Source organism: Phyllostomus hastatus, unplaced genomic scaffold (genome assembly GCF_019186645.2).
Source record: "Phyllostomus hastatus isolate PE091 unplaced genomic scaffold, TTU_PhHast_1.1 phas_scaffold_114, whole genome shotgun sequence".
Classification (NCBI taxonomy): Eukaryota; Metazoa; Chordata; class Mammalia; order Chiroptera; family Phyllostomidae; genus Phyllostomus; species Phyllostomus hastatus.
In genome coordinates, this window is record NW_025334006.1 from 6,387,240 (window position 1) to 6,411,190 (window position 23,951).

General features: G+C 41.8%; 1 protein-coding gene across 1 annotated transcript in view; it reads right to left on the reverse strand.

Annotated features, from left to right (window-relative positions):
- The window catches only part of EXOC4 (exocyst complex component 4), a 674,858-nt gene that overhangs the window by 466,991 nt on the left and 183,916 nt on the right, over positions 1-23,951 (reverse strand). The window contains exons 8-9 of the mRNA XM_045855728.1: positions 15,460-15,605; positions 10,991-11,079 (exon numbers count right to left, since the gene is read on the reverse strand). Coding sequence (XP_045711684.1) covers positions 10,991-11,079; positions 15,460-15,605 — 235 coding nt within the window. The remainder of the gene's footprint in view (positions 1-10,990; positions 11,080-15,459; positions 15,606-23,951) is intronic.

Genomic DNA, 23,951 nt, shown 5'->3' on the forward strand with positions numbered 1-23,951 from the left:
CCAGACTGGGAAAGTAGGAATCAGCCAAAATGCCTGTCCCTTGCTCAAACTCCACACAGAATGAGTCACGGTGCCCAACTGATTCTGCCACTTAGCCTTTGGATCTAGCCCCACTTCTCCATCCTCACTGCTATTACTACACTTCTAAGAAGCTGGCGTGACCTTCTGTAAACTCTCACCTGAAATAACGAGACAACCTGCCTCCTTGACTGTAATCTCATTGTACTCAATATTCACAATATTTGAAAATGCAGATTTCATTCTGTCACTCTCCTGCTTTAAACCCTTACCACCCACGGGACAAAAGCCATACCTCCTTGCTGTTACACCAGGTCCTTTGAGATCTGCCCCCTGCCTCCCTGGTCTAGGTCCAATCTTCCCCATGCACTCTACGCTTCCCCCGCAGCACAGTACCTACCATGCCATGATGCTCTCCCCCACTTGCGTGTGTGTTTTCCATCTCCTCCATTCTCCCAGTGACTGTCCTCACCCTGCTCCATCTGGCTCACTCATCTTCTCCCCTTCAGTGTAAAGCTTCCTCCCTTGCAACCCCCTGCGTGACTCCCTCTGGGGATGTTAAGTGCTTTCTCCTCCGTGCTCTCGGAAGTACTTATAACATTCATTAAAACGATCTGTTGGCCTGTCTTCTCTTCCTCGGCACCTAGAACTCCTCCATATTCAGATGTCCCAGGAGCAGGGCCTACAATATGTTGTCACCCACATCATGGCAATGGACACTTCCAACAACCCTAACAACTAGGCAGGGTAAGTGTCACTAACTTCATTCTACAAATAAGTAATCTGGGGCTCAGGAAGGTACAGTGGCTGGCCTAGTAAAAGCAGGATGAGTAATGGGTTGTCCTTCCACTAACGCATGATGCTCTGCAAGCTGCTCAAAGCACGAACAGCCGCACCAATATTCCACACAGGAACATCACTAACCAACTGAACAAGGATATGGAAATTAGATAACTGGTGCTGAAATGAGACATTAATATGCAAACAAACAGACTTAACTTGTGCTAAGTGGGCATGAATATGCAAATAAACTGGCTGCAATTCAGTGGATATCATCACAATTTTGGGACTGAAATCTCATATTTTGACTATTACAAACAGGGTGGGGCAAAAGTAGGTTTACAGTTGTGAGCACACAAGACACCAAGTTTGTTCTTCTATTACTATTTATCGGTTATTGTATTTTCCATACGAAAAACAGCAAATCTGCTGTTGCCCCATGCCGTATTCATGTAACAATCACACATGCCATACTATAATGTGGGCTTTCCAAGTTTAAAATTGTGATGTGGCCCAAAGTTATTTGCTGTTCTCACCCACACCAAAACTACAAGCTGGGAGTCAGATGTGAGCGCATGGACTCTGCCGTGTCTGTACAGAACCAGGGCTCCACTTGCGGCCCAAGCTGAACGAACAAGCTTCTCCGGAGTTCGATTAGGCTGCTCCTTCGCAACCCAGCCCCCGGCCCTGTCTCCTGCCCAATCCACCGGGCACGGTCTGACGCAACACCCTATGATATTGGCACTTAAAACAAAGCTATTCTCCTAGGAGATTTTTAATAATAACGTGGCATGGCTATCCTACTTGAACTCCACTCAGAAAACCCAGTTATGTGATAACTTTTAGCTTCTGCTCAAGTATAATGATGACTTTTATTTTCCTATCATCACCAGAACACCAGTGGTTCCTATCAGTCCTCAATCTCTTATTGTTATAATGAACAATGGCCAAAGCCATTCACAGCAGCTTTGGTGTCCATTCTATCCTGAAAGTAACTAATTATAATCCGTGGAGGTCTAGCTACATAAACGGACTTCCTTGATTACTGAAACAGAGAAAGTTATAACCAGTTTGCATTATGAAATGAAGAGCTCTACGCTCACATTCATACATTCATCCCTGCATGCCCACTGCCTGAAATGCCCTCCCCTTCTCTATCTGAACCGTGTCTCTGCATCCTCTATGAGCAGCTTGAAACTTGAACACTTAGGAATGCCTCTTGCCTCTCCCAGCTCTTGATTACACATGTCAGCTACATATACACAAGTCCATCATAACACCTATCACAGTGCTGTGATCATTTGTGTGTTGAATTAATTGGAATATCTAAAAGTAAGGCTGTAACTAACAGAGAACCAAAACAGTGGTGACTTAAGGCAGTTTATTCCTCTTGTAGAGAAGTCTGGACAGTATGGTGGCTCTGATCATCAGAGGTGTGACAGGTGCCCCACAGTATGAGGAACCCAGGCTCCTTCTATCTCCTTGCTCTGCCATCCCCAGGGTGCTGTCGCAGCGGCGCGGTCTACAACGGCGCATCACCACATTCCATCCGTGCTGTGTGTGCCAGCATCTCCCTAAGGCACTGGGCTGGCGGGAAGGAGAGCCTGTTTCTTCCCTTGAAATGGGAGACCTGAAGTCACACACATCAAATTCATTCACTTCTATTGGTAAAAACTAAATTACATGTTCATGGGTGGCAGCACAGAAAACTCAGAAGTGTTTATACTTTGGGTGGCCATATGTCCAGCCAAAAATCAGAAGCTCTATTAATACAAAGGAAGGGAAACAAATGTTGGGGTACTATTGCCAGTCTCTGTGACACATTCACAGTCTCTTCTGCTCTTCTGCCCTTCAAGGCAAAGCTTGGTTCTGTTAATCACTGTACCCCAAAGGCCTGGTGAAGTGTCCTGGTAAAATAAACATAACTATGGACAGATTCGATAAATAAAGAGAAAGTCCTACAAAACTCAAGACAACAGTATACCCACTGCTGGCTTCACTTAACGCTAGACTCTAACGTCCCAGAGGGGGGAAGCGGAACGGGAGGGAGCAGGTAAGTGGGGCGGCAGCCCCTCTGTCCCGAAGTTGTCACCTCACAAACTGCCTCAGGTACCGTGCTGGTGCAGTGATGACCTAGACCTGAGGTTCCAGGGAACGGTGCGGCCACACAACCACTCCAGGTGTCACAGAAAGCTCCAAATTTGGCTTAGACTTCTGACTGGAAACATTACACTACGTAAATGGTTTTACCTCTAAAGACTTAAAAGCTTTTAAAAGTTTGTTATATTTCTACTTTTTATAAAATGTATAGGAGTGTATATGACACTTGCACAGTTTTAGAAATGATAAAACATATCAAGAGGACAGGCAATGACAAGTGCTGGGGGGGACGCAGAGAAAAAAGGAGCCCTCATTCACCGCTGGCGGGAATGGAAACCGGTACGGCCACTATGGAAAATAATAGGAAAGCTCCTCAGAAAAGTAAGAATAGTTTCCATATGACCCAGCAATTCCTCTTCTGGCTATCTACCCAAAAACTTGAAAACATTTATTTGCAAAGAGATATGCACCCTTATGTTCATTGCAGCATTATTCACAGGGGCCAAGACACGGAGAAAACCAAAGTGTCCTCTGGCAGAGGAGTGGATAGAGGAGTGGTACATTTATACAATGGAATACTATTCAGCCATAAGAAAAGACGAAATACTGCCATTTGCAACAACATGGATGGGTCTCCGATTATGCTAAACAAAATAGTCAGAAAAAGCTTGGAACCATACGATTTCACTCACATGTGGGATATAAAACTGAAACTCACAGACACAGACAGGCAACAGTGTGGTGCTTACCAGAGGGAAGAGGGTGGGGAGGGTGGTCAAGGGTAGAAGGTGCCGATTACACGGTGATGGGAGATGATCTGACTCTGGGCAGAGGGCACACAATGCAACATACAGATGATGCACCAGAAGGGTATACCGGAAACCTACCTATATGACCCTGTGAACCAACCAAAGTCACCCAACAAATGTAATAAAAAATAAGTAAAATGAAAATAAAAATAAAACAGTATTTCCACCACTTAGTTTAAGAAACAAAACAGTGCCATTACCTTTGAAGCCCCTGGTGATCCTCTCTGATCATATCCTCTTCCACCCTCTCCAGATGTGACCTCTTGCCTAAGATGTGTATTTATGCTCACTGCCTTACCATTGTCACATTCCCATCACATAAGCATGCATATGACCAAAAAAGAAAACTGTTCAGTTCTGACTGTTTCTCAACTTCATACAGATGGAATTAGACTACACTGTGCTTTTGAGATTCCATCAAGTTAAGGCATAGTACAGTTGACTTATTTTCATTGCTACATAGCATTCCACTGTATGCCTATACCACCAGTCAGAAATTGTTCTCCCCTTGTCTCTGGTATTTGAGTTGTGTCCAGGTTTCTTCTGTTCAAACAATGCCACAACAGAGATACTTGTCAACAGGTTTTGCCTTTTGCTTTTGAGTTCTCAACCACCCATCAAAAACTTATTTTCCCAAATGACGTGAGGTTCAAATTAAATGTGTTTTTATTTATGAAGAACCAACAGTCTCACCACCCATTACTGACCACTCTGTCATGGCCCTGTAAGTCTGTAATGTCTCCTCGCTCCACTATCCTTTACACAGGGAAAATGTCTGAGAGTCTGTAGTTTGCAACGGTGCCGTGGATGCCCGAGGAAGAAGAAAAAGGGGGAGATGGAGCAGGAGCCTACGGACGGAGCTGGGTCTCAGAGCCCACAATGCACTTGGCCAAACCCCGCCCAGCTCCATCTGCGTTCCACGCTGACCTGTACACAAGACGAACAGAAGACAGGCCCTGTGGCTGAAAAACGAGTGGCAGAGCACTGGGCCTTGAGTTCTGAAGCACTCTCCCCCATAGAACCTACTGTTTCACTTTCTAGACATAACATTACAAGCATGTTTACAACAATTTTTTCTGAATTTTGATACGATCACTTCAGATAGGATAACCTCTATCAGTATTGCTGAAGGGACCCAACTTTTATTTTGAAAATGTAGAACTGCCTTCTCAATTATCACTGTCTTGCTGAGATCATGATAAACTTGTTATTTGGCATTCTCATCAGTTTCCAGTGATGTCTTTCCTCTCTATAAACCGTAAATGTTTGATGTCCTCTCTGTTTGCTAAAAAAGCTCAACCAGAATTAGTTGTATCAACTACTCCACCTGCCAAAAAATGTAATTTCTCATAGTCCAAAAGAAAGTTTAAAAAAATGAGCAACGTTGTTCTTTTTATGTTATTAAAACATTAACGTGAATCAAATGATGAAAAATATCAGAGAAGCTTTTAGAATTTTCTGTTACATCATGTTAGAAGTTTCTGCTATTATTTTTGCATATTTTTTCCAAAAAACTAATAACTGAATTATAAAGAAAAATACATATGTATTTTCACTGCATAAAACATTGCATAGGGCAAGACTAGGAGGTACTACTATACTCAGTAACAATCTTGGGATGAGAATACTTTTATTTCCTAAAAGATTTGAAATAATGCATTGGTCTATTCATGATCTGAGGAAAATATATTTAATACTACTCCTTAAAAAGAGATAAATTGGCTTTTATAAAAACTGTAGTATAATATCATTATAGGAGAAAACTTACATAGGAGTAAATTAAGAATAGTCTTTTAAAAAGCAAGAATATATACGAAAGGAAGGAGAATCAGTTTTATACACTATTTTGGAACCTAAAACAGAAAGGTAACTGAAAAATAAAGGTTATTTTTAAATAGTTATATGCAACTTTAGAAAGAAAAATACACATATTTTTTCATGTCTCTTGCATATTGTTATTAACAAAGACATTACACAAAACTGAAAACAAGACTACACAGAATTTTCTAATCAAATTTCAGGATATAAAACTTTAAATGTGGTTCCTTTTTTCTAAAATTTTATTTATTTGTTTTTAGAGAGGGGACAAGAGAGAGAAACATCTGTGTCTGAGAGAAACATTGACTGGTTGCCACTCGCACTCCCCACAACCAGGGACCTGGCCTGCAACCCAGACATGTGCCCGAACGAGGAATTGAACCAGCAGCCTTTGGGTTTGCGGGACGATGTCCAACCCTCTGGGCCACATCAGTCAGGGCTAAAAGTGCTTCTTATACTTGAGGCTATGGAATAAATGTGTTATGAGTGTAAAATTTCTGTACCTCATTTCAGTCAAAACGTCCCTGAAAATGTGTGCATAATTGAAATCTTGCTTTAAATTCTCCATTATAGAACAGCTTGCTATTTAAGAGATTCCTATTATAGATCCTTCTATAAAAAGAACAATCAACTCATGGTTAACCTATTTCGAATATTGCCTTACCTTAAAGCAAGGCACCTCCAAACAGATTAACCACATACAGTGTCATTAAGTATTCACAACACCAGTCACCAACAATTCTTTAGAGAGAAAAACTCAAAAAATTCAGGTCAAGTCAGTGTAAGGGCCTGGTTTTCCTTGATGCCAGTACTTCCATCTTTACTACATAAAGTAAATCCTCTCAGAGAAGTCAATTCTCAAGTGGTTGGAGCTTTACAGGATATTTAATGTCAGGGCTATAGAAATGCCGCTCATTAAACTAATGGGAATAAGAGTGGCACTCTAAAGGTACCATTACTGAGTACAAACAGAAGTTCTAAGTAGCCCCAAGACAGAAAAGAAACTGTAATCAAAACTGAGTATACATTGCTACTTGGATCAATGACACATAATATTCTCTATCCATTTGTGAGTTTTATTAACTTTAAAAATGAGTGAAGACAATTCACAGGACCCCCCCACTCTGTTTATCAAAGCTCCCACTAGGGTTTTTCAAATACGTGGGCTTGTACTTACACACAACAAATAACATATTGAGGACAGAGACTTCCCTTCATCATATACATACATTTTTTAAAGATTTAATTTATTAACTTTTAGAGAGAGGGAAAGGGAGAGAGGAAGAGAGGGAGAGGAATACTGATACGGGAGAGAAACACTGATCAGTTGCCTCTTGCACACGCTGAACCCACAACCCAGGCATGTGCCCTGATTGGGAATCAACCTGTGACCTTTTGCTCCTCGGGATGATGCCCAACCAACTGAGCGACACCAGTCAGGGCCGCCATCATGTATTTTTTAAGTGCCTAACTCAAGCCAAACACTGTCTTAGGTACTGTAATACACTACTGAATAAAGCTTGCATTCTGGACAGTCTGAGAAAAGTGCAGAAATTTAACAATTTAATAAGACATGTACATATCAAGAAAAGTGTAAGGAAACTAAAACACACGTTGGGAAAAAGAATGATAGGATGGGGGTGCGGGGCAGGGTGCTGAGGAAGGTCAGGGAGCAGTAATGAAATGCGGGCAGGAGACTCGGATCTGGAATCATCCTCACCCCAGGCCCTAGGCAAAGCCTGGTCCCGGCCGAGAGCACCTGGGGAGAGTCTGCAGCGTGAGCAGAGGAAAGAGCTCAGGACCAAACCTAGAGACACTTCAAAGAGCTCTTGAGAAGACAGAAAGAACATGGAGGGAAGAGGAAAACAATAGCTGCTGACAGATAAAGCGAGATGAACACAGAAAAGCAAACGCTGACCCGGCCAAGATGGAGGTCACGGATGACCTTGAGGAGGGAGAGCTGACAGCGTTTGGGGGGGGAGGGGCTGGGCTGGGCTGGGAGGTGGCGGGGAGAAAATAAGAGACAAAGAAGTGGGCCCAGTTCTCTTAATTCCACAATGATAAGTTTTTAAAGCACCATTTTAATTTAAATCAATTACAGCTATTCTAATTCTTCCAGGGCTTTAATGTCTAATTTTATATTAACAATATCCCCCTAAAGTGGTCAGGACTAATAATGGCTTTATTTTTCAAATGAGAAAATGGAAGCACAGCGGGGCTGAATAATGTAAGAGCTTATTTTGGTCATAAGTGGCAGTATTTTGATTTTTGTGTTAACCCTCGTGAGATAATGCGTTCATCAGTTATACTATTCTGCAGGAGAATCACACATTAAACCTGAGAAGCTATACTCAAGCTAAATGTTCATTAAAACTAATATCTTTCTGACCTGCACCGGGGCTGTCTGAGCACCACAATGAAGCAGCAGAGAGGCTCCGAACAACAGGAAGTCTATGATTAACGCAGACACACACACGAGTTCGACTTCCACCTGTTATCCCGCACGCTTTGAAATAGCATCCCCACCTCCCCGGCCCAATTGCCAACGGCAGACTCTATAATGAACCATCTGTACCACAGCAGAGCCAACTGAGATGGGTTGATGATACCAAAGAAATCTCATTTTTTTTCATTCCTTTTTTCCTCCCTTGTGTGCTTTTAGGTTGAGTAACATTTCAAATTGCATGATAAATTGAAAATGTTGGCAGGAACTTAACTTTTGTAAAATTGGAGCTTTTTAAATGTTACTTTGATGGTCTTTTCTGGTGGATTTCTTTACCGCGTGGCCTGCAACAGAAGGAAAAGCTGACCCTATGAACCGAACCACTAGGAGGCAGGGCCTGCAGCCACGTGGTGTTCAGAGACAAAGATCATCTGCCGGTCTCTCTCTTGTGATTTGCCCGCACTATTCAATGGCACCTTTTCAAGGGCACGCTGAGACGCAGCCCTCACCGCAGCCCTTGCGCCAGTCAGATGAACAGAACAACTGAAAAGGGTGCTCATTTTTCATGGAAAGTGGGTGCGATTTCCCCCCCAACTTTTCCTGCTGAAATGTTAAAAGCCTTCATCAGAGCAACTTTTGTGCCTAAATGAAACACCATCAATCTTTCACAAAAACTGGTCAGCTGATCTAGTCTCTCACCGAGCATGTGATGTGTCAGCTCAGCAAAATTATTTTTTAATGATTATTTTGAGCACGATATGTTTGATGGCTCCTTTCTCCCCTTGTAACCAAAGATAAATCCTCCTATTTTGCTGAACACTGGTAAGTACAATAGACTATTGCTTGAAAGTTCCATATTTCAATTAAGTTTTAAAGGATGGGAAAGTCCCTAGTTACATTATAGTGATTCTTCAATTAACCATCCCCACAGAATGAAAGTCCTCTGTATAGTAGTTGAATTTAAAAATGGTTTTCAATCACATACAGCAGAGTTGTCCTGGGCCAGACTCAAGGACAACGTGCCTATTCAGTAAAGCTGTGCGTCACCACAGAGAACAAAAATGCATGTACACACGGCCTCCCCCCTTCCACTTAAAAACTCAAGGGACCTACAAGGCTGAGAAGCTCGGACCTCAGCTTTCCTCCTTCTCCCCGTCCCTGAGTCCGCAGTACCTTCTGAACATCTAGTACACCGGGCGCTGGGCTAAGAGCAGGAAATAAAATGGTATTCCCTCATGGGGCTTACAGTTAGTGGCGGACACCAAGTGAGCCTCCGTCCCCAGGTCGTGTGCACAGTGCTCGGACAGGGGACGTTAGGGTGTGAGCACACATCAGGGGCCACAACCTCAGCGCGTGTGAGAGACCATGTGTGTGCATGTGTGTGTGCGTGTGTGTTAGGCTAGGGAAAGGAGGGTTCCACAGAAGAAGTGACAACTAAATGTACTTGGGAAAGCTGAGTAGAATTCAGCCAGACAAAGGGAGAAACAGAATGCATTTGCACACTGAGGAGACAGTTCTAGTAATTACTGTAGTATTTGAGGAGAAAGAGGAAGACATAACATTTATTGTACAAGGACACTTTTCTAAACACTATTCACAGCTTAACCTACCTACCTTTTAAAACAACCTCACGGTGTAAGTACTATTCTATCCCCATTTAGAGTTAATAGAGGCACACAGATTACAAAGCTAGTAAATGGGAAGCTAAATTTTAGATGTAGGCAATCTGGGTCCAGAATCCTCTCCTCTCCGTTGCTTTGCTACTGTGTCCCCAGAGATCAGGGACTGCGGTGGGAAGTTGAGGGGGAGGGAGGCGGGGGACACCGCACAACTGAGAATCATCCCACGTGGCTACAGCACAGCGTGTTTACCATTCTCACTCATTACGTAACAGAGAGAAAGGCTCTAGTATCAGTCATTTATCCTTGTTGACTAATTACGTCTATCTCCTGTAATTCAAGACTCCAAGGTACACACTTCAGGTTTTCCAGAACACATAGCAACACTTTAATATAAAATAAAACGTTGGTAGGTGGATCTCCTTTTCCTTACATCCTCAAACACACGTCTAGGCTTTTTGTTCTGTTACCTAAACTAAATATCTAATTGTACAGGCCAGTCCCCCCAAAATAGTCCAAGTGCCTCCAGTGCATCCAAACTGAGTGTTCTGATCCATCCCTCACGAGAAAGCCCGCAGTTATAAAATAACTTAAATAATCATTCCTTCCCCTCAACATCTCCAGCAACTTTATGCATACCGTTTTAGTGGTCAGCATCTACTTTCTGATACTGTTACTGACATCCATGCCTTGATTTCATAACTGAATCTCACGTCATTATCTTTTACTCCTTTGCCCCTGACTTCCGCCCCTTCCAAGGCCCAGGATGTTCAGCAGGCCCTCACGAGTCTTTCTTGATTGAGTACACTGACCATGATTAGGTCCTTTTTGTCACAAAATGAAATGCTATTGGTCTGATTTTTTCATTTAATTAAATTCACTTATAATTTATTTCCTGAAGCATTTTTTTATTCAGTTCATCACTGTTTAGTAGCCACGGGTAGGTATCAGATATCCTGTGTATCAAAGTTATATTGATTAGAACACAGTAATCAGAGAAAATTTCCTCCCTTGAACTAACATCAGAGGCCGCATCTGCCTTCTTCTGAATCTCAGATGCTCCTGACATACCCCAGGACTACTGTCCTGCAAACAATAATCAAAGTTAACAGTGGCAGCCACAGGAGACTGGCAGCCCCCAGGCCATGACTGGGCTCATCTTTAAGCACAGACGAGACTGACAGCATCTCTGTTTGCTTTGCACTCCCACTAGAATGGTAGCAGATCTGAGTCCTGTGGCCCCAGTAACAGTTTTAGCTGCTCATCAACACTGCTGGGAAATGATAGAAGAAACAGATGATCGAGTCTTTACACCTTTGCTATCCTGAAAGAATACTGTGCATTCCGACCTCCCATTCACATACCGTACACTTCAGGGCTTCCAGAGAAACGCGGCCACCCACCTTGGAGCTCTCCACTCCGACTGTACAGCTCCCTTCTCTGCTCTCGCAAGTAGGCACTCATGCTGATGGCGTGTGAAGACGACTCAAACCTGCAACGAAACGCAGGGTCAATGAGCAGTTAGGTGGCAACCAAAGAGGCAGTGCCCAGCTATGCCCTCCGAAAGTAGTCCACTCCGGTCTATGAGATGCTCCCCAATGGTCCCCAACCAAGACGCTCTGACTATTCCATGATGGGGCCAGGGCTGGGCTGCCAGCGGCCTTGACCTGTGAACGAGGGTCCTGGCTAGCACCCCTCCACAACAGTATTTGCATCTTCCACTCATCTTCCACTTCAGCTGATAGGACTCTGATCTGTTGCAACTGCCTTTTGCCTCCAGGTCCTCTGCCAGGATGCCTGCACACACAGCAATGAGGGCATCTCACAGCATCGTTAGACGTTGCCTGTCCAGCTCGAGAGCCATCGCTGTAAGATTGTCTGCTGTATGCACAGAAATCCTGGCTCCTCAGAGCAGACATCTTGCCTTTCAATGTCCCCCCAGTTACAGCCCTAGGACAAAGGACACGCTACCCATACTGCCGATTAACTGCACCACAGAAGCAAGGAATCTACGGTCTCTCCTTAAAACCCCAGAAACAGTTCATTCTAAAGGGCTGCCAAGGATGCCTGTCCACACCCACCCAGGAACTGTTTCAAGTCAAAGACATGGGGGAACGCTCAAGATTTAGAACAGGTCTCTAAAATCTAAAATAATAATACCAAAAAAAAAAATCACAATCCTAAGATAAACTTGTAGGTAAGGGAAAAAACAATAGTTAAAATTATGACTCCATCGAATAGTAGATCCTCTACTGTGCTCAGAGAAGTTCCACTTCAAGCCTGCCATCTTCAAAGTCAGACTAACAGCCTGACGGGAGAGAGTCTTCTAAGAATTGCTGCCACCGAGGGGTAAACAGCAACACAATGGAAGAGCAGCAGTGACAACAGGATAGGTTCTGGCGACAAGGAAGGAGCGCCGTGGTTCTCTTAATGATGCCTTCTTTACCCACTCCTCGACAACGAGGAGGAACACTAAGACGAATGTCGGTCAGAGGGAAACACTAGGGTTTCCTGATTCTCTCTCTGCACTCTGCCAAGAACTAAGAGGGCACTGCCAGCCAGAAGGAAGGCCGTGTGTGCAGGGCTCAAGTGCCACCCGCCTGTCAAGTACAAAAAAGAAGCCACTGACCTCCAAAATGCATGCTGACAGCTATGGATCAGAAATGATAAGGGAAAAACATAAACGGCTGAGCAGAGAATGGAGAGGTACGCGTTATACAATGAGAGAGAACTGAAGCACACTTAATTAACCTTGGCTAGGGGCAATTAGAGAGAGCAGTAAAGTCTTTCACGGAGGTGATATAAACAGATTATAGCTCACTAAAATCTTAATCCTTTATGACCTGATGTGTTTTGCTGCTTGGGAATCCTTTTATGTTTGGAACAAGCCACGGACTGATACACTTTGACAGTAAAAGGGGCCACCATGATTCGGCCTCATTCCTCACTTCACAGCAGAGGCCCAAGGCCCGAGGACCCCCACACAGCAACCCTGCTCTGGGCACAGGGGTCGTCCATGGCGGAACCAAGACGAGAGAAGGCAGATCTGTAATAATGGCCTGATTCTGGGCACACAATGATTTTTTTGTTTCTATGCAATATTAATAAATGTGCAACGATTATTTAAGGTCATTTATTCATTTCCAGCAATTTCTATGCTTTCTAATACTACAATTTCGGGACTGGCTAAATGTTTAAAAATGGATATATGGTCTCAGGTTGCAAGTTAGGGGTGATGGCTAAAAGCACACAATCTAAAAACCCTGACCCCTGATTTCGGCAACACACCTCCATTTAGGTGGGAAGTTGAGCTGGGGGAGGGGTGAGGGGAGGGGCAGCCTAACAGGCAGCATCTGAGGCCATCTCAGTGTCACTACCAACTCCCCACCCACCATCTTTCCTGCTTGCTGGCACAGCTCCTGTTGTCACTGGGTGTTCTGCCACCTGGCTCCCCGTCCAGCTGGAGACCCATCACCAGAGGCGAAACCGAAATGGTTTAAGACAATCGCTGTGATCTGCTTGCCCTGCCAGTGACTGGTTTAGGAATGGACCTAAGACCCATCTTAACCTTCTTGAGGAAAACTTGCGAAATGGCTTTGTCATAGGAAGGAAAAGTTAATAAATGTACCAGTAATAATTTAAAATAATTTTAAAAGGATTTGAAGTGGCACAGCCACTTTGGAAGACAGTTTGGCACTTTGTTACAAAATTAAACATAGCATGATCCAATAACCATGCTTCCACGTATTTAACCAAACGAGCTGAAAACTTATATTTACACAAAAATCTGCACTTGGATGTTTACAGTAGCTTAATGGAAGCAACCAAGATGCTTTTCAATAACTGGATGGAAAGCCTCTGGTACATCCACATAATGGAATGTCATTTGGTGATACAAAGGGATGATCTATCAAGCCAGGAAGACACAAAAGAACCCTCAATACACACTACTAAGTGGGGGGAAAAAAACAGTCTGAAAAGTCTACACTCTGTATGATTGTAGCTATGAAAGACATTTTGGAAAAGGCAAACCAAGTAAAAAGGCTGGTCACTGTCAGGGGCTCGGGAGCAGGGAAAAGGAGGAGGAACGAACAAGTGGAATAAAACGGGGTGTTTAGGGCCATGAGACTATTCTGCTTGAGGCTGTAACGGTGGATAAATGGTATCATACATTTTTCCAAACTCATAAAACTGCAGAAAACAAATTATGAACCATAATGTAAACCATGGACTTTAGCTAATAGTATATACAAATATTGGCTCATCAACTGCAACAAATGCACCACATTCGTGCAAGATGTTAATAGAGGAAGTTGTAGGAGAGGGAACATAAGGGAAGATCTGTGTACCGTCTGCTCGATTCTTCGAAAAACCTAAAACTGCTACAAAAAATAAAGACTACTAATTTAAAAAAAGATTAAAAAAAGATTTGTAGGAGGAATCACACACTATTTCTTTGGCATCACCATTTGTACCAGAGTAGGACTGAAGGCAGAGAGAGAGAACGGGCCGGGTCCTCGATGCTACTGCACCGGTGAGGTAAGGAATCCTCTACATTCAGCCTTACTGGGCGAGAAAGTAACTGCCCCGGGGTTCGATCTGCCCGTAGCTCATGTGGGGCTCTATGTTACTTGCAGACAAAAGCATTTTTACTGATACTGTATCTAACCTCTGAATAAAACTGTAAAAAGAAAAAAAAAAGGAACACGTTCAATAAACAGAATGGATTTTCCTCCATGTGAGCACAGTAAACTCTTCTGCTCTAGACCGCAAGATGAATGAACTGCTGAAACTTTCCCTAATGACTGAGAACTCTATGAATCCACAATTTTTAAAAAAATCTCAAAAGTGAATCAGTAAAAGATATTGGAGCCTCAACTATTCAAAAGACCACGATGATACTTTTGTAGTCACTTTAAATGCTTCGATTTACAAATACAATGTCTTAAACAGCTATTAACCCTTCTAAAGAACACACGGGTGTGCCAAGATTTAAATCCTGCTTCTAAGACTTGCTAGCTGTGTGAATTTACATAAACCCAACCTCCCTTGTGCCTCAGGTTTTTTGTTTCTTTTTTTAAACGTGTAAAAAAGGATTAAAAATAGAACACACATATAAGGTGGTAATGAGTGAATAAGATAATCGATGAAAATGGCTTAATGCCTTGGCTGGCACTTAGTAAGGACTCAGTAAGTGTAAGCCTGTACCCCAGATGCTGAAATTTGATATAACATGAATTATGTTGAACTGAGATTATCTTGAGGAAGTAACCTACCTAGTACTTGGTAATAGTAAGTAATCAATGGTAGCTGTTACTGATGTTGTTATTGTCAATTTAGTGATTATATAACTATTTGCTGGTACCAAGTAACATATACTTACCATACATGGCCAGGTAGGGTTAGCTAAGATAGTAATTAAAATAAAAAGAATTTCCAGATGGTTCCTTTATTAATTCAAACAAAAACCCAATACTACTTAGCTAGAAAGATTTACATAACTTTATTAACAAAGGTTGTTTCTTGGCACTTGGGGTTTTCCAAAGGCTGAAATATTATATTTCTTTTCATTTCATGTAATTCCCCAGAAACAACTGCAGAGTTTAATTTCCCTCCAATATACATAAAACTTCCCAGAAACGAATTTTCCTGCAACTTCTGAAAAAGTTCTAGGTAGCCCAGTAACCACATTCCAACATGACCACTTCCCCTTACAGAAAATAAAAGTACACAAAATTGAATATATATTCACTTTCTATAAATTATTTCAAATCAACATTAGGTAAAGAAATGGCCGTCAATTAAGTAGAAAGTCCTACCTGCATGTAGCGCTTCTGGATACCTGCTGTATCACCAATAGTGAGATACTTACTTGAAAAGAGAATTTTTTGGCCTTTGAGGTTTCTTCTTGGCAAAAAAGGCTGCAAACTCCCGTCCAGTACTCGCATAACTGAGTTGGGCTGACGGTTCGGAGGCCGTACGGGTGTTTTTCATGTCCAAGTACTCCGTCAACAGCATCTGTGCCATCAGACAAGCAATTTAATACACACATGTATGATGTGTTTTTAGGAAAAGCAATTTTAAACCATGAAAACCTAATTCCAAATCCTCATCCCTGACATCCAAGTATATCAACCTAGCAACTCATATTTCTTATAGTAGATCTGAGGAAAGACATTGTGCCCAGAAAGCCATCAATTTTCTGTCTATTCCTAAACTAGGGAAAGGGTATGATGGGCATGTGAATACAAGAGTAAAGGGATCTTTTTATCAATGAAAGGGCATTTGAGCCAAACTGACATGTACGTATGCTGGGGAGCAAGGTCTCAAGTGCCCTGTGGGGAACCGTCTTATGAAGGGTCTACTATGTGCCAGGCACCGTGTTGAGTCAATCAACATTTCCCTTCAGTCATGATTTAATCACTGGTTATGTGAAATTACAGCAGCATCCGCAACGATGCCATAATGTTTACTGGGGGCTTGCTATGGCGCCAGCAAGGAGCCAATCCACCCAGATGTATCGCCACACTTACAGAGCACACAACTTTACCCCAAACTCACTCAGGTTACAGATAAGGAGATGGGGCTCAGCGGAGGCTTGGGCACGCCCGGTGAGCTCTGTGGACGGACGATGGGACTTGGGGCTCCTCAGGCGCAGTGGGCAAGTGCCAGAACTGACCTGCTCGGGGCTAGCACAGCCACAGCAGGCAGAGAGGTCCTGAGTACAAGTAATCTCCAGGGCCACTACTCATCTTAAGAGCTTCAAAGGAGCAAACAAACAAAACAAAAAGCAGCTTTTTGATCACTACTGCCAGTGGGTCCTTATACAATGCACTTCAGGGCCTCAGGGGGTAGCGCCCGGGCCAGAATCAACTGTTCTACCATTTCTAAGACCAGTGTTCTCAAAAGCCCCCACATCTGTCAAAGGAAGCAGCAGGTCTGCAACAGAAGTCACCACAGTTCCTAAGAACGTCTAACCTGGACTAAAGTAGATCAACTCATTTTCACAATCACATTTACATTTAAGATACTCAAGTCATATAGTACTTATGGGCACTTTTATGGGCAAGCAATTCTAGCCAGGATATTAGCAAAAACTTTTCAGAGACCTGGAGATCCTATGTAACTCTTGATTCCTGCGGGCATGTACTCATTCATTCATTCATTCATTCATTCATTCATTGAAAGTCTGAGGACCACATTAAGCATTTATAAAGCAGAAAACATTTATAAAGCACCCTATAAACATAATGCTTCGCCCCAAGGAAGTTTTAAAGCAATTATGGCTCTAGTATGAGCACATGCACACTATGGGGTACTTAAGAAATATCAAACATTTTAAAAACACGATCTTCCTCAATCACGAAATCTGTGAGGTAACAGCTACTACTTGCATTTCAGAGACGACGACACAGAGCATTAGTGGTATTTAGAAACTCGCCTGGAGGCGTGTGGGGGAGCAGAGGTAATGGAAATCTCTGTATATTCCCTTCCATTTTGCTGTGAACTTGGCAATGCTCTAAGAAATAGTCAATATAGAAGCGAAACAAGCCTGTGCTCTTATAATTATAGCGTAACTGTCCCCGTTGACTTCAGAGCCCCTGTTCTTCCCCAGGTGCGTTATTCTCACCGAAAGCACAACAATGGCCAATGAGCACAGCTGTGAGTGGCAGTAAATGGACTTTATTTCAGTTTCTGTGAAAGAAAGACTTCACTAGCAAAATATAAAACATGTTAACAGATTGGTCAATTTTTTAAAAAAATGTATTTATGAAGCCACTGGAATATTACTCAACATGCTGATGAAGTAATTTGATGACAAATACCATCTCTGTGAAGACAACACCCCAACTGCCCAATAGTCAGGCAGAATACCGAATTGGGTGTCTACTTGAGTAACTCAACTGAGGGACTCAATTTGTAGATTTGGCATAAACGCTAATGAAGTTTGCAGGAAACCGTGAGAACTGGAACAGAATATCAAACTGATATAACACAGAAAGATGTCTACAAATGCGCTCATTTCACTGGTTTTACCACCAACACAGCAGAGGGATAGTTCTACCAAAGTATGAAATACACTGAGCCAAGTAATTCTTCTGAGGTGCTTACCTGTCCTAAAATTCAGTGACTGGCCTTGTGCAATAAAATACTGACTGACCAGGGCCCGACCAACCAGTATCCTTAAAACCCTAATATCTTAAGATCACTGTTCTTTTTCTCCACATCAACCAAGTCTCCTCAGTTAACACCTCTCAATATTGTTAGTCTATTCTTAGCCACGGGCCTCTTCCTTTCCACCGTCTTAAGAAAAAAGCTTGCTTTTGTCCCACGCCCTATGTATAATCTTATTTCCCTTTTGTCTTTAGGTTCCAAACTTCAAAACAGAGCCGGCACATATATCACTTCCTTCACCATGGCGTGGTTTATTCCTGACTTCTCTCTCAAGCTCCAGTCGCTGACTTGGAATCGTATATTTCACTGGCACACTCACATATTTACGGATAAAATCAACCCTAAATTCTGAAACCTAAATCATCCTCCCATAAATATCAATAATTCCTCTGTCTTTTTTGTTTGTGTGTAGTTTCTTATTCTTACTGCTGTCCAGATTTAGAACTTCAGAACCATCCTTTGATACATTCCTTTATCCTCTGTCTCCATAAAAGAGTTAGTCCCCAAGTCCATTAATCACTCTTTCTCCACTCGACTACTTGGCCCCTTCCTGTCCATTCTGATAGCAACCGACTTACTTCAACTCACGCCGTTTTTCCTATTCAATTTTCTGCCTCTCACCTCTCGCCTGTCTAGCCTTTCCCATACGCTACCGAACACCGCTGCTGCTATACACACACCCGACCTCAATGTGTATTTCCAATCACCTCTCATTCTCCTTACAATGGCCCCAATACCCCACCCCAAATAACCTACCCTGCTCTCCTCTGGAGATGCCTGGGCCTTCTCACTTCCAGAGTGCCTCACCTAGATTGGCCTCCCTCCTTAATAGGTCCTAAGAATCCTCCCAAAAACTATCCCACTATTTTCTCTTTAATGACTCCTTCCTAGGCTACTCTGGGCCAGCTGTCCCTTTTTCTGTACTCCCAAACTACACATTTTACACATCAGTCTGTAGGTATTTACCAAAAATTACCTAATACTATTATTAATGAAAAAAATGCCTGACCACCCCAGCTTAAATGCTGTAATCCTTAAAGCATCATATTTCTTTACTCCCACCACGGAGTCATACAGCATACCAGAGAATAAAAATTTTTTAAAATGACTCACTGATTTTTAAACACCATGTGATAGGAAGCCTGGATGTATATATTATTATATATAAATTAGAGATAGTCTCCAAAATAGAACAAGCTCTGTAAATGAGTCCTCAGTACAAAAATCTATAGAAGAAGTGAAACGAAAAGGGGATAGGTATCATTTTAATCACAGGCTTTGCAGTGTTTATTTCCTTCATGTACTTCGCCTCTTTTCCCTAATATCATTCACCACCAGCTGGGCAATACTACTTCAAAACAAGTAAAGTTGTACCTTGACAACAAAATTGGTAAAAGTGCATTTTTAAATATCTCAAAGAACAAATAAGCTCCAATTTCTAAAATGTTTTAAATTTGACTGAATTAGACTAAATCTTCTACTACAAAGTCTTGATGCAGACATCGAAAGTCCGGTATTAAACTATAATCACATAATTTCTTGGTGATTCTACATCATTGTGGATAATGTTCCGCATTGTCTCAATTGTAAGTACTTACCTGCGAGGGCCTGGGGAAAATCATTCAAGACTGGAATTCTGGGGCAAAGGGCATTACATATAATATCAGATACATCCTGCCTGCAGAGGATAATCCTGTGTTCTTTCTGGCTCTAAATTCCTTCATACCTCAGACACTCATTTCTTTTCTCTTTTTAAGTACCAGAAGTTGCTACTTCTTATTGATCAAGAGTTTGAAAAATGAAAAGTCAGAGCTTATGGATGTTTTAAAGTTTAACTTAAAAGGCATTATTTATAAAACTAAAGACAAGAAATATGAAAAGATGGTTGGAAAGCACCTGAAAATCTATATATCCAGTGAGATCATGATTCACTATATTTTTTTTTGAGTACCTGGTATGTTGGACAGTTCTGTGGTTGAAGTAAAATATAATGCTTAAAAAAAACCCACAAATTTGGGTGGTCAGGCATCTCCACTGCTGTAACATTTAATTAGAAGTTGTTACGATGCTAGTCAAAAAATCTCATGACGTATAAAGCAGGGCCACGACTCTGAGATTTCTAATTTGATGTAATATTGGTAACATTACTGAATAAATATGTCATTTACCATTTAATCCTCTTTAACACACTGCCTGTGGCTACCTGTGGTTATACTTGCAGTTTCCTAAAAATAAATATGGTAATTACGGGCTTAATATTAACACGTCTCCTGTCTTCAGCTTCTCTGTTTATCCAGGTAGCTACTCAATGAAACATCCAGATCCTTCTAGGTATTTAATGAGGTTGATCCCCTGCAGTAGCTTCCCAGCTTACAAAATCCCCTCCTTATCTAAGAACTGGTCCCCAACCACATGGCAGACTCTGGTAGCTACTTCTACCCTGGGGCCCCCAGTCAGATTCTCTTTCTCAGGAATGCGTCAGTGGGATAAGTCTTTGCTGATCAATGTAGAGGACGAGATGCAGACCCCTGAGGCAACTACCTTCTACCACGTGGATGGAAAGTCAAAGAAAGCCAACCTGCACGGAGGGAATAAAGAAGGAACTGGATGAGCACAGAGACAGAGAAACAGGAGACCCATGTGGGGGGATTTAAAGGTTGCAGCCCGTCTTCCACAGCTTTAAATGTTTCAAATCCAGTTGCAGATAAGGGTTAGATCTTCCACCTTTTGGTTCCATAATATATCCTTTATAGCGTTAATGAATTTTCCTTAGTTTTCCTTATGATAGCTTGAGTAGGTTGTTATTTCTTCACTAAGATAACTATAGATAAATGAGTATATACTACTATCCACCTCAGCGACATGCATACCACATATAGTACTGTTTGCCCAGAACACTGGTACCTCGCGATATCAAGAGAGGTAGAAACCAATTCTCCTGACCACTAGCTTCAAATGTTCAATGATTTACACAAAGCTACACTGTACTTATCCCCCCTGGTGAATCTGAAAATTAGACTGCTTCTTATGTTAGGAGCAATAACGTCAAAAAATCACCGTGAGCTCAAAAAACGAACTAAGGCTCAATGGCTCTTCAGCAAACTATCTTGAATGCGCCTGCATTAACTACCACAAATTTTAATAACTTGCTCTTTTAAAATGCAGAGGAGCTGTGTTCTGAGCACAGCAAAGTAGCGTCCATTAAACTAACTCTCATGCTGATAATAATTTTAAAAGCTGAAGAAACATGTAAAAAAACTAAAATGCGAAAACCCTAGAGAGGAACCAAATGAAACAGAAACTGGGGGCTACGATCCAAGAAAGGAGGCACACAGGAGCTCCTCTGGCTTTTTCCCAGAGTGCACTTCCCCATTTCCATGGCGCAAGGGCAGCACCCAAGCAGGAACTATGGTCTGACCGGATGGAGGGGACAAGGCAGGTACAGGGACGCCAGGATGCCCAGAATTTAAGGGGAGAAATCCAGAGAAAGGCAAGGAGCAAAATCAGTGCAATATAACCCTCAAACGACCACCTTGATCCCAGAAAATATTACAATAGAGAGACTGGAACAATATTTTTAAATTACTAAAAAAGATCAGATTTCTCCCACAGAGTTGCCAGTGAATGAAATATTAATGACAAAGAAAAAAAACAGAAAAAGTTATTTTTTTGAATATAACAGTCTCATTTCCTCATTGTATAAGGACTAAAATATTCTGCAGTAAGGAAACCAAATAAAAAATAGACAATCGTTTTGAAAATAGAATAGCTGTCTGCTTAATTATACTCATTAACAATGGCAATTGTACAATTAAAACCACTACTAGGATGGTCTTGTGAATAGTCCTCACTTCAGTGTTCAAAGTAAAATAAACCCCAAACTCCAACAGTACATGCTTTGTGGTCCTTCATCAAACGCCTCCCCCACGAGCTGAGATCAAACTGCTCGTGTTTGGCTGTGCCCCCACTCCCGCAACAGGAGAGCTTTGAACAAAGAAAACCTAGTTTTTATAGCTTTCAAAAGAAAGTCTTCATTTATTATAAATAAACATATATTTATTCAATGCATAAAATATGCAAGGTATTGTGTGGCAAATACAAGCAATACTCAAAAAAAAAATCCTTCCTTGATATCAAAACAAGTGAATTTTGCTGTATGTAAATAAAACATTTTAAGTGAATCAAAAGCCTAACCAATCAGTCCGTCAACCCCTCCTCCCTCGGGGTGTTACCTAGAGATGAAGACACCGGGAGTGACCACGGTGCTCGGGAGAAAGTACGCACCAGGACAAAGAACTGCTGCGAGCATCGGAAGGAGGGCAAGACGGCTCCGAACTAGGACAACGAAAAAAATGTTTCGACATCCTGATACTACAGGACATACATATAATCTTAAAAGATGTGAACGGGCAAAAGAAAAATGATAGAAGGAACAGAACACATAAATAGTGCCAGGGAGATGCAGGGTATCATCAGTGAACAGCAAACAGCTCAGGTGACGTAACAATGAAGGCCGAGAGGGAAGCCTGCAGAGGTGATACGTGGGAAAACGTATCGGGACCTTTAACTCCACGCTCAGACAACGAAGTCAAGTACAAAACGACAAGGCAACAAGAGGGTTTGAATAGGAAAATAAAATGTTACAAATATACTTTAAAGCACCTGCCAGAGTATAAAATAACAGATTAGAAGGCCAAGGGACTGTAGACAACATAAATGATTACGGGAAATACTATGAAGGAAGGGGGACGAGAAGATCTACCAAGATAGTTCAAGAAAAGACAAGACTATTTTAAATTAAAGTAGCATTAATAAGATTGTACGTTATGGGATACATTTGAGAGTCAATGAGGAGGAAAAATACAAACAAAATTTAACCAGTTATTCCACAAAAATGAAATAATAAAGAGAGAAAGAAAACACGGCTGAAGCACTGCACACTGAAAGACTGAACCACGGTGGCTCCAGGAACAGTGACAGGAACTCGGGCGGGACGATGGTCCAATAGGGACACTGGGCTCACTTTGGAAAACGCTCCCTGTGACGCACACAAGACTCACATTCGCGTGCACCTCAAATACACAGTCGTGAAAGGGGAAATAACGCTGATGAGATTCCTGTGGTTAATACATTATTTAACTTTCATTAAGACTGTTAGTGTGTGTTTATAGGGTCTCTGAAGGACATGTATCTTTGAAAGTTTCTAATGTGATTTTATCCCATAATAATGTTCTTCCAACAGCTTTGCTGAGGTACAATTTAAACACCATCAAAGGCGCCACTGTAGTGTGCGGTTCCCCGAGTGGAGGTAACTACGTGCAGCTGTGCAGCCATCGACACCGTCATTCTGGAACACTTCTAACCCATCGAAGAGTCCCCTGGCGGCGTCAGCTGCAGGTTTTTCAGTCTTTTATTAGACTCAGAAAGTTCCCTTCCAGTACGGGTTTGCTGAAGGTGTTTGGGTTTGTTTTCTAATCACCAGTGGCTGTTAAGTGCTTTCCTGTGTATTGAGATGATTATGTGGGTCTGGTCCTTTATTCTGTTAATATGGTGTAGCATGTTAATTGACTTTTGATAAACCCACCTAACAGTAATACATAATACAGTTTATATACAGAAGGATTCAATTTGATAATGTTTTCTTCAAGATCTGTCCACCTATGTTCAGGAGGGATATCACTCGATTGTTTCCTGTTATATCTTTCACTCTTTTATCAGGGTAATGCCAGCCCCAGAGAATGTGTGGGAACTGTTTCCTCCCCTCTGTTTCCTGAGAGAGTCTGCAAAGCACGGGTATCATTTCTGCTTTAAATGTCTGACAGGACATTTGCATGGCTTACATATAGGTAGAGAAATTTTTAATTACTTACTTATTTCTTATAAGACAAGTCAGATTTTCTATTTCTTTTTGAATTAGGTTTGTATTTCGTGCCTTTCTAGGGATTTGTCCATTTCATCTAGGTATCTAACTGGTTGACATACAGTTGTTCATACTGTTTATAATCTTTTAAATTTATGTGGTGTCTATATAATATCTTCCTCTCTCATTCCTGATTTTTAATTGTTCAGTCTAGCTAGAGAGTTATCAATTTTTGATCTTTTTAGAAAACCAACTTTTGGTTTCATATTTTTGCATTGTTTCTCTGATTTTTATTTCTTTGATTTTACCCTTCGATCTTTATCATTTCT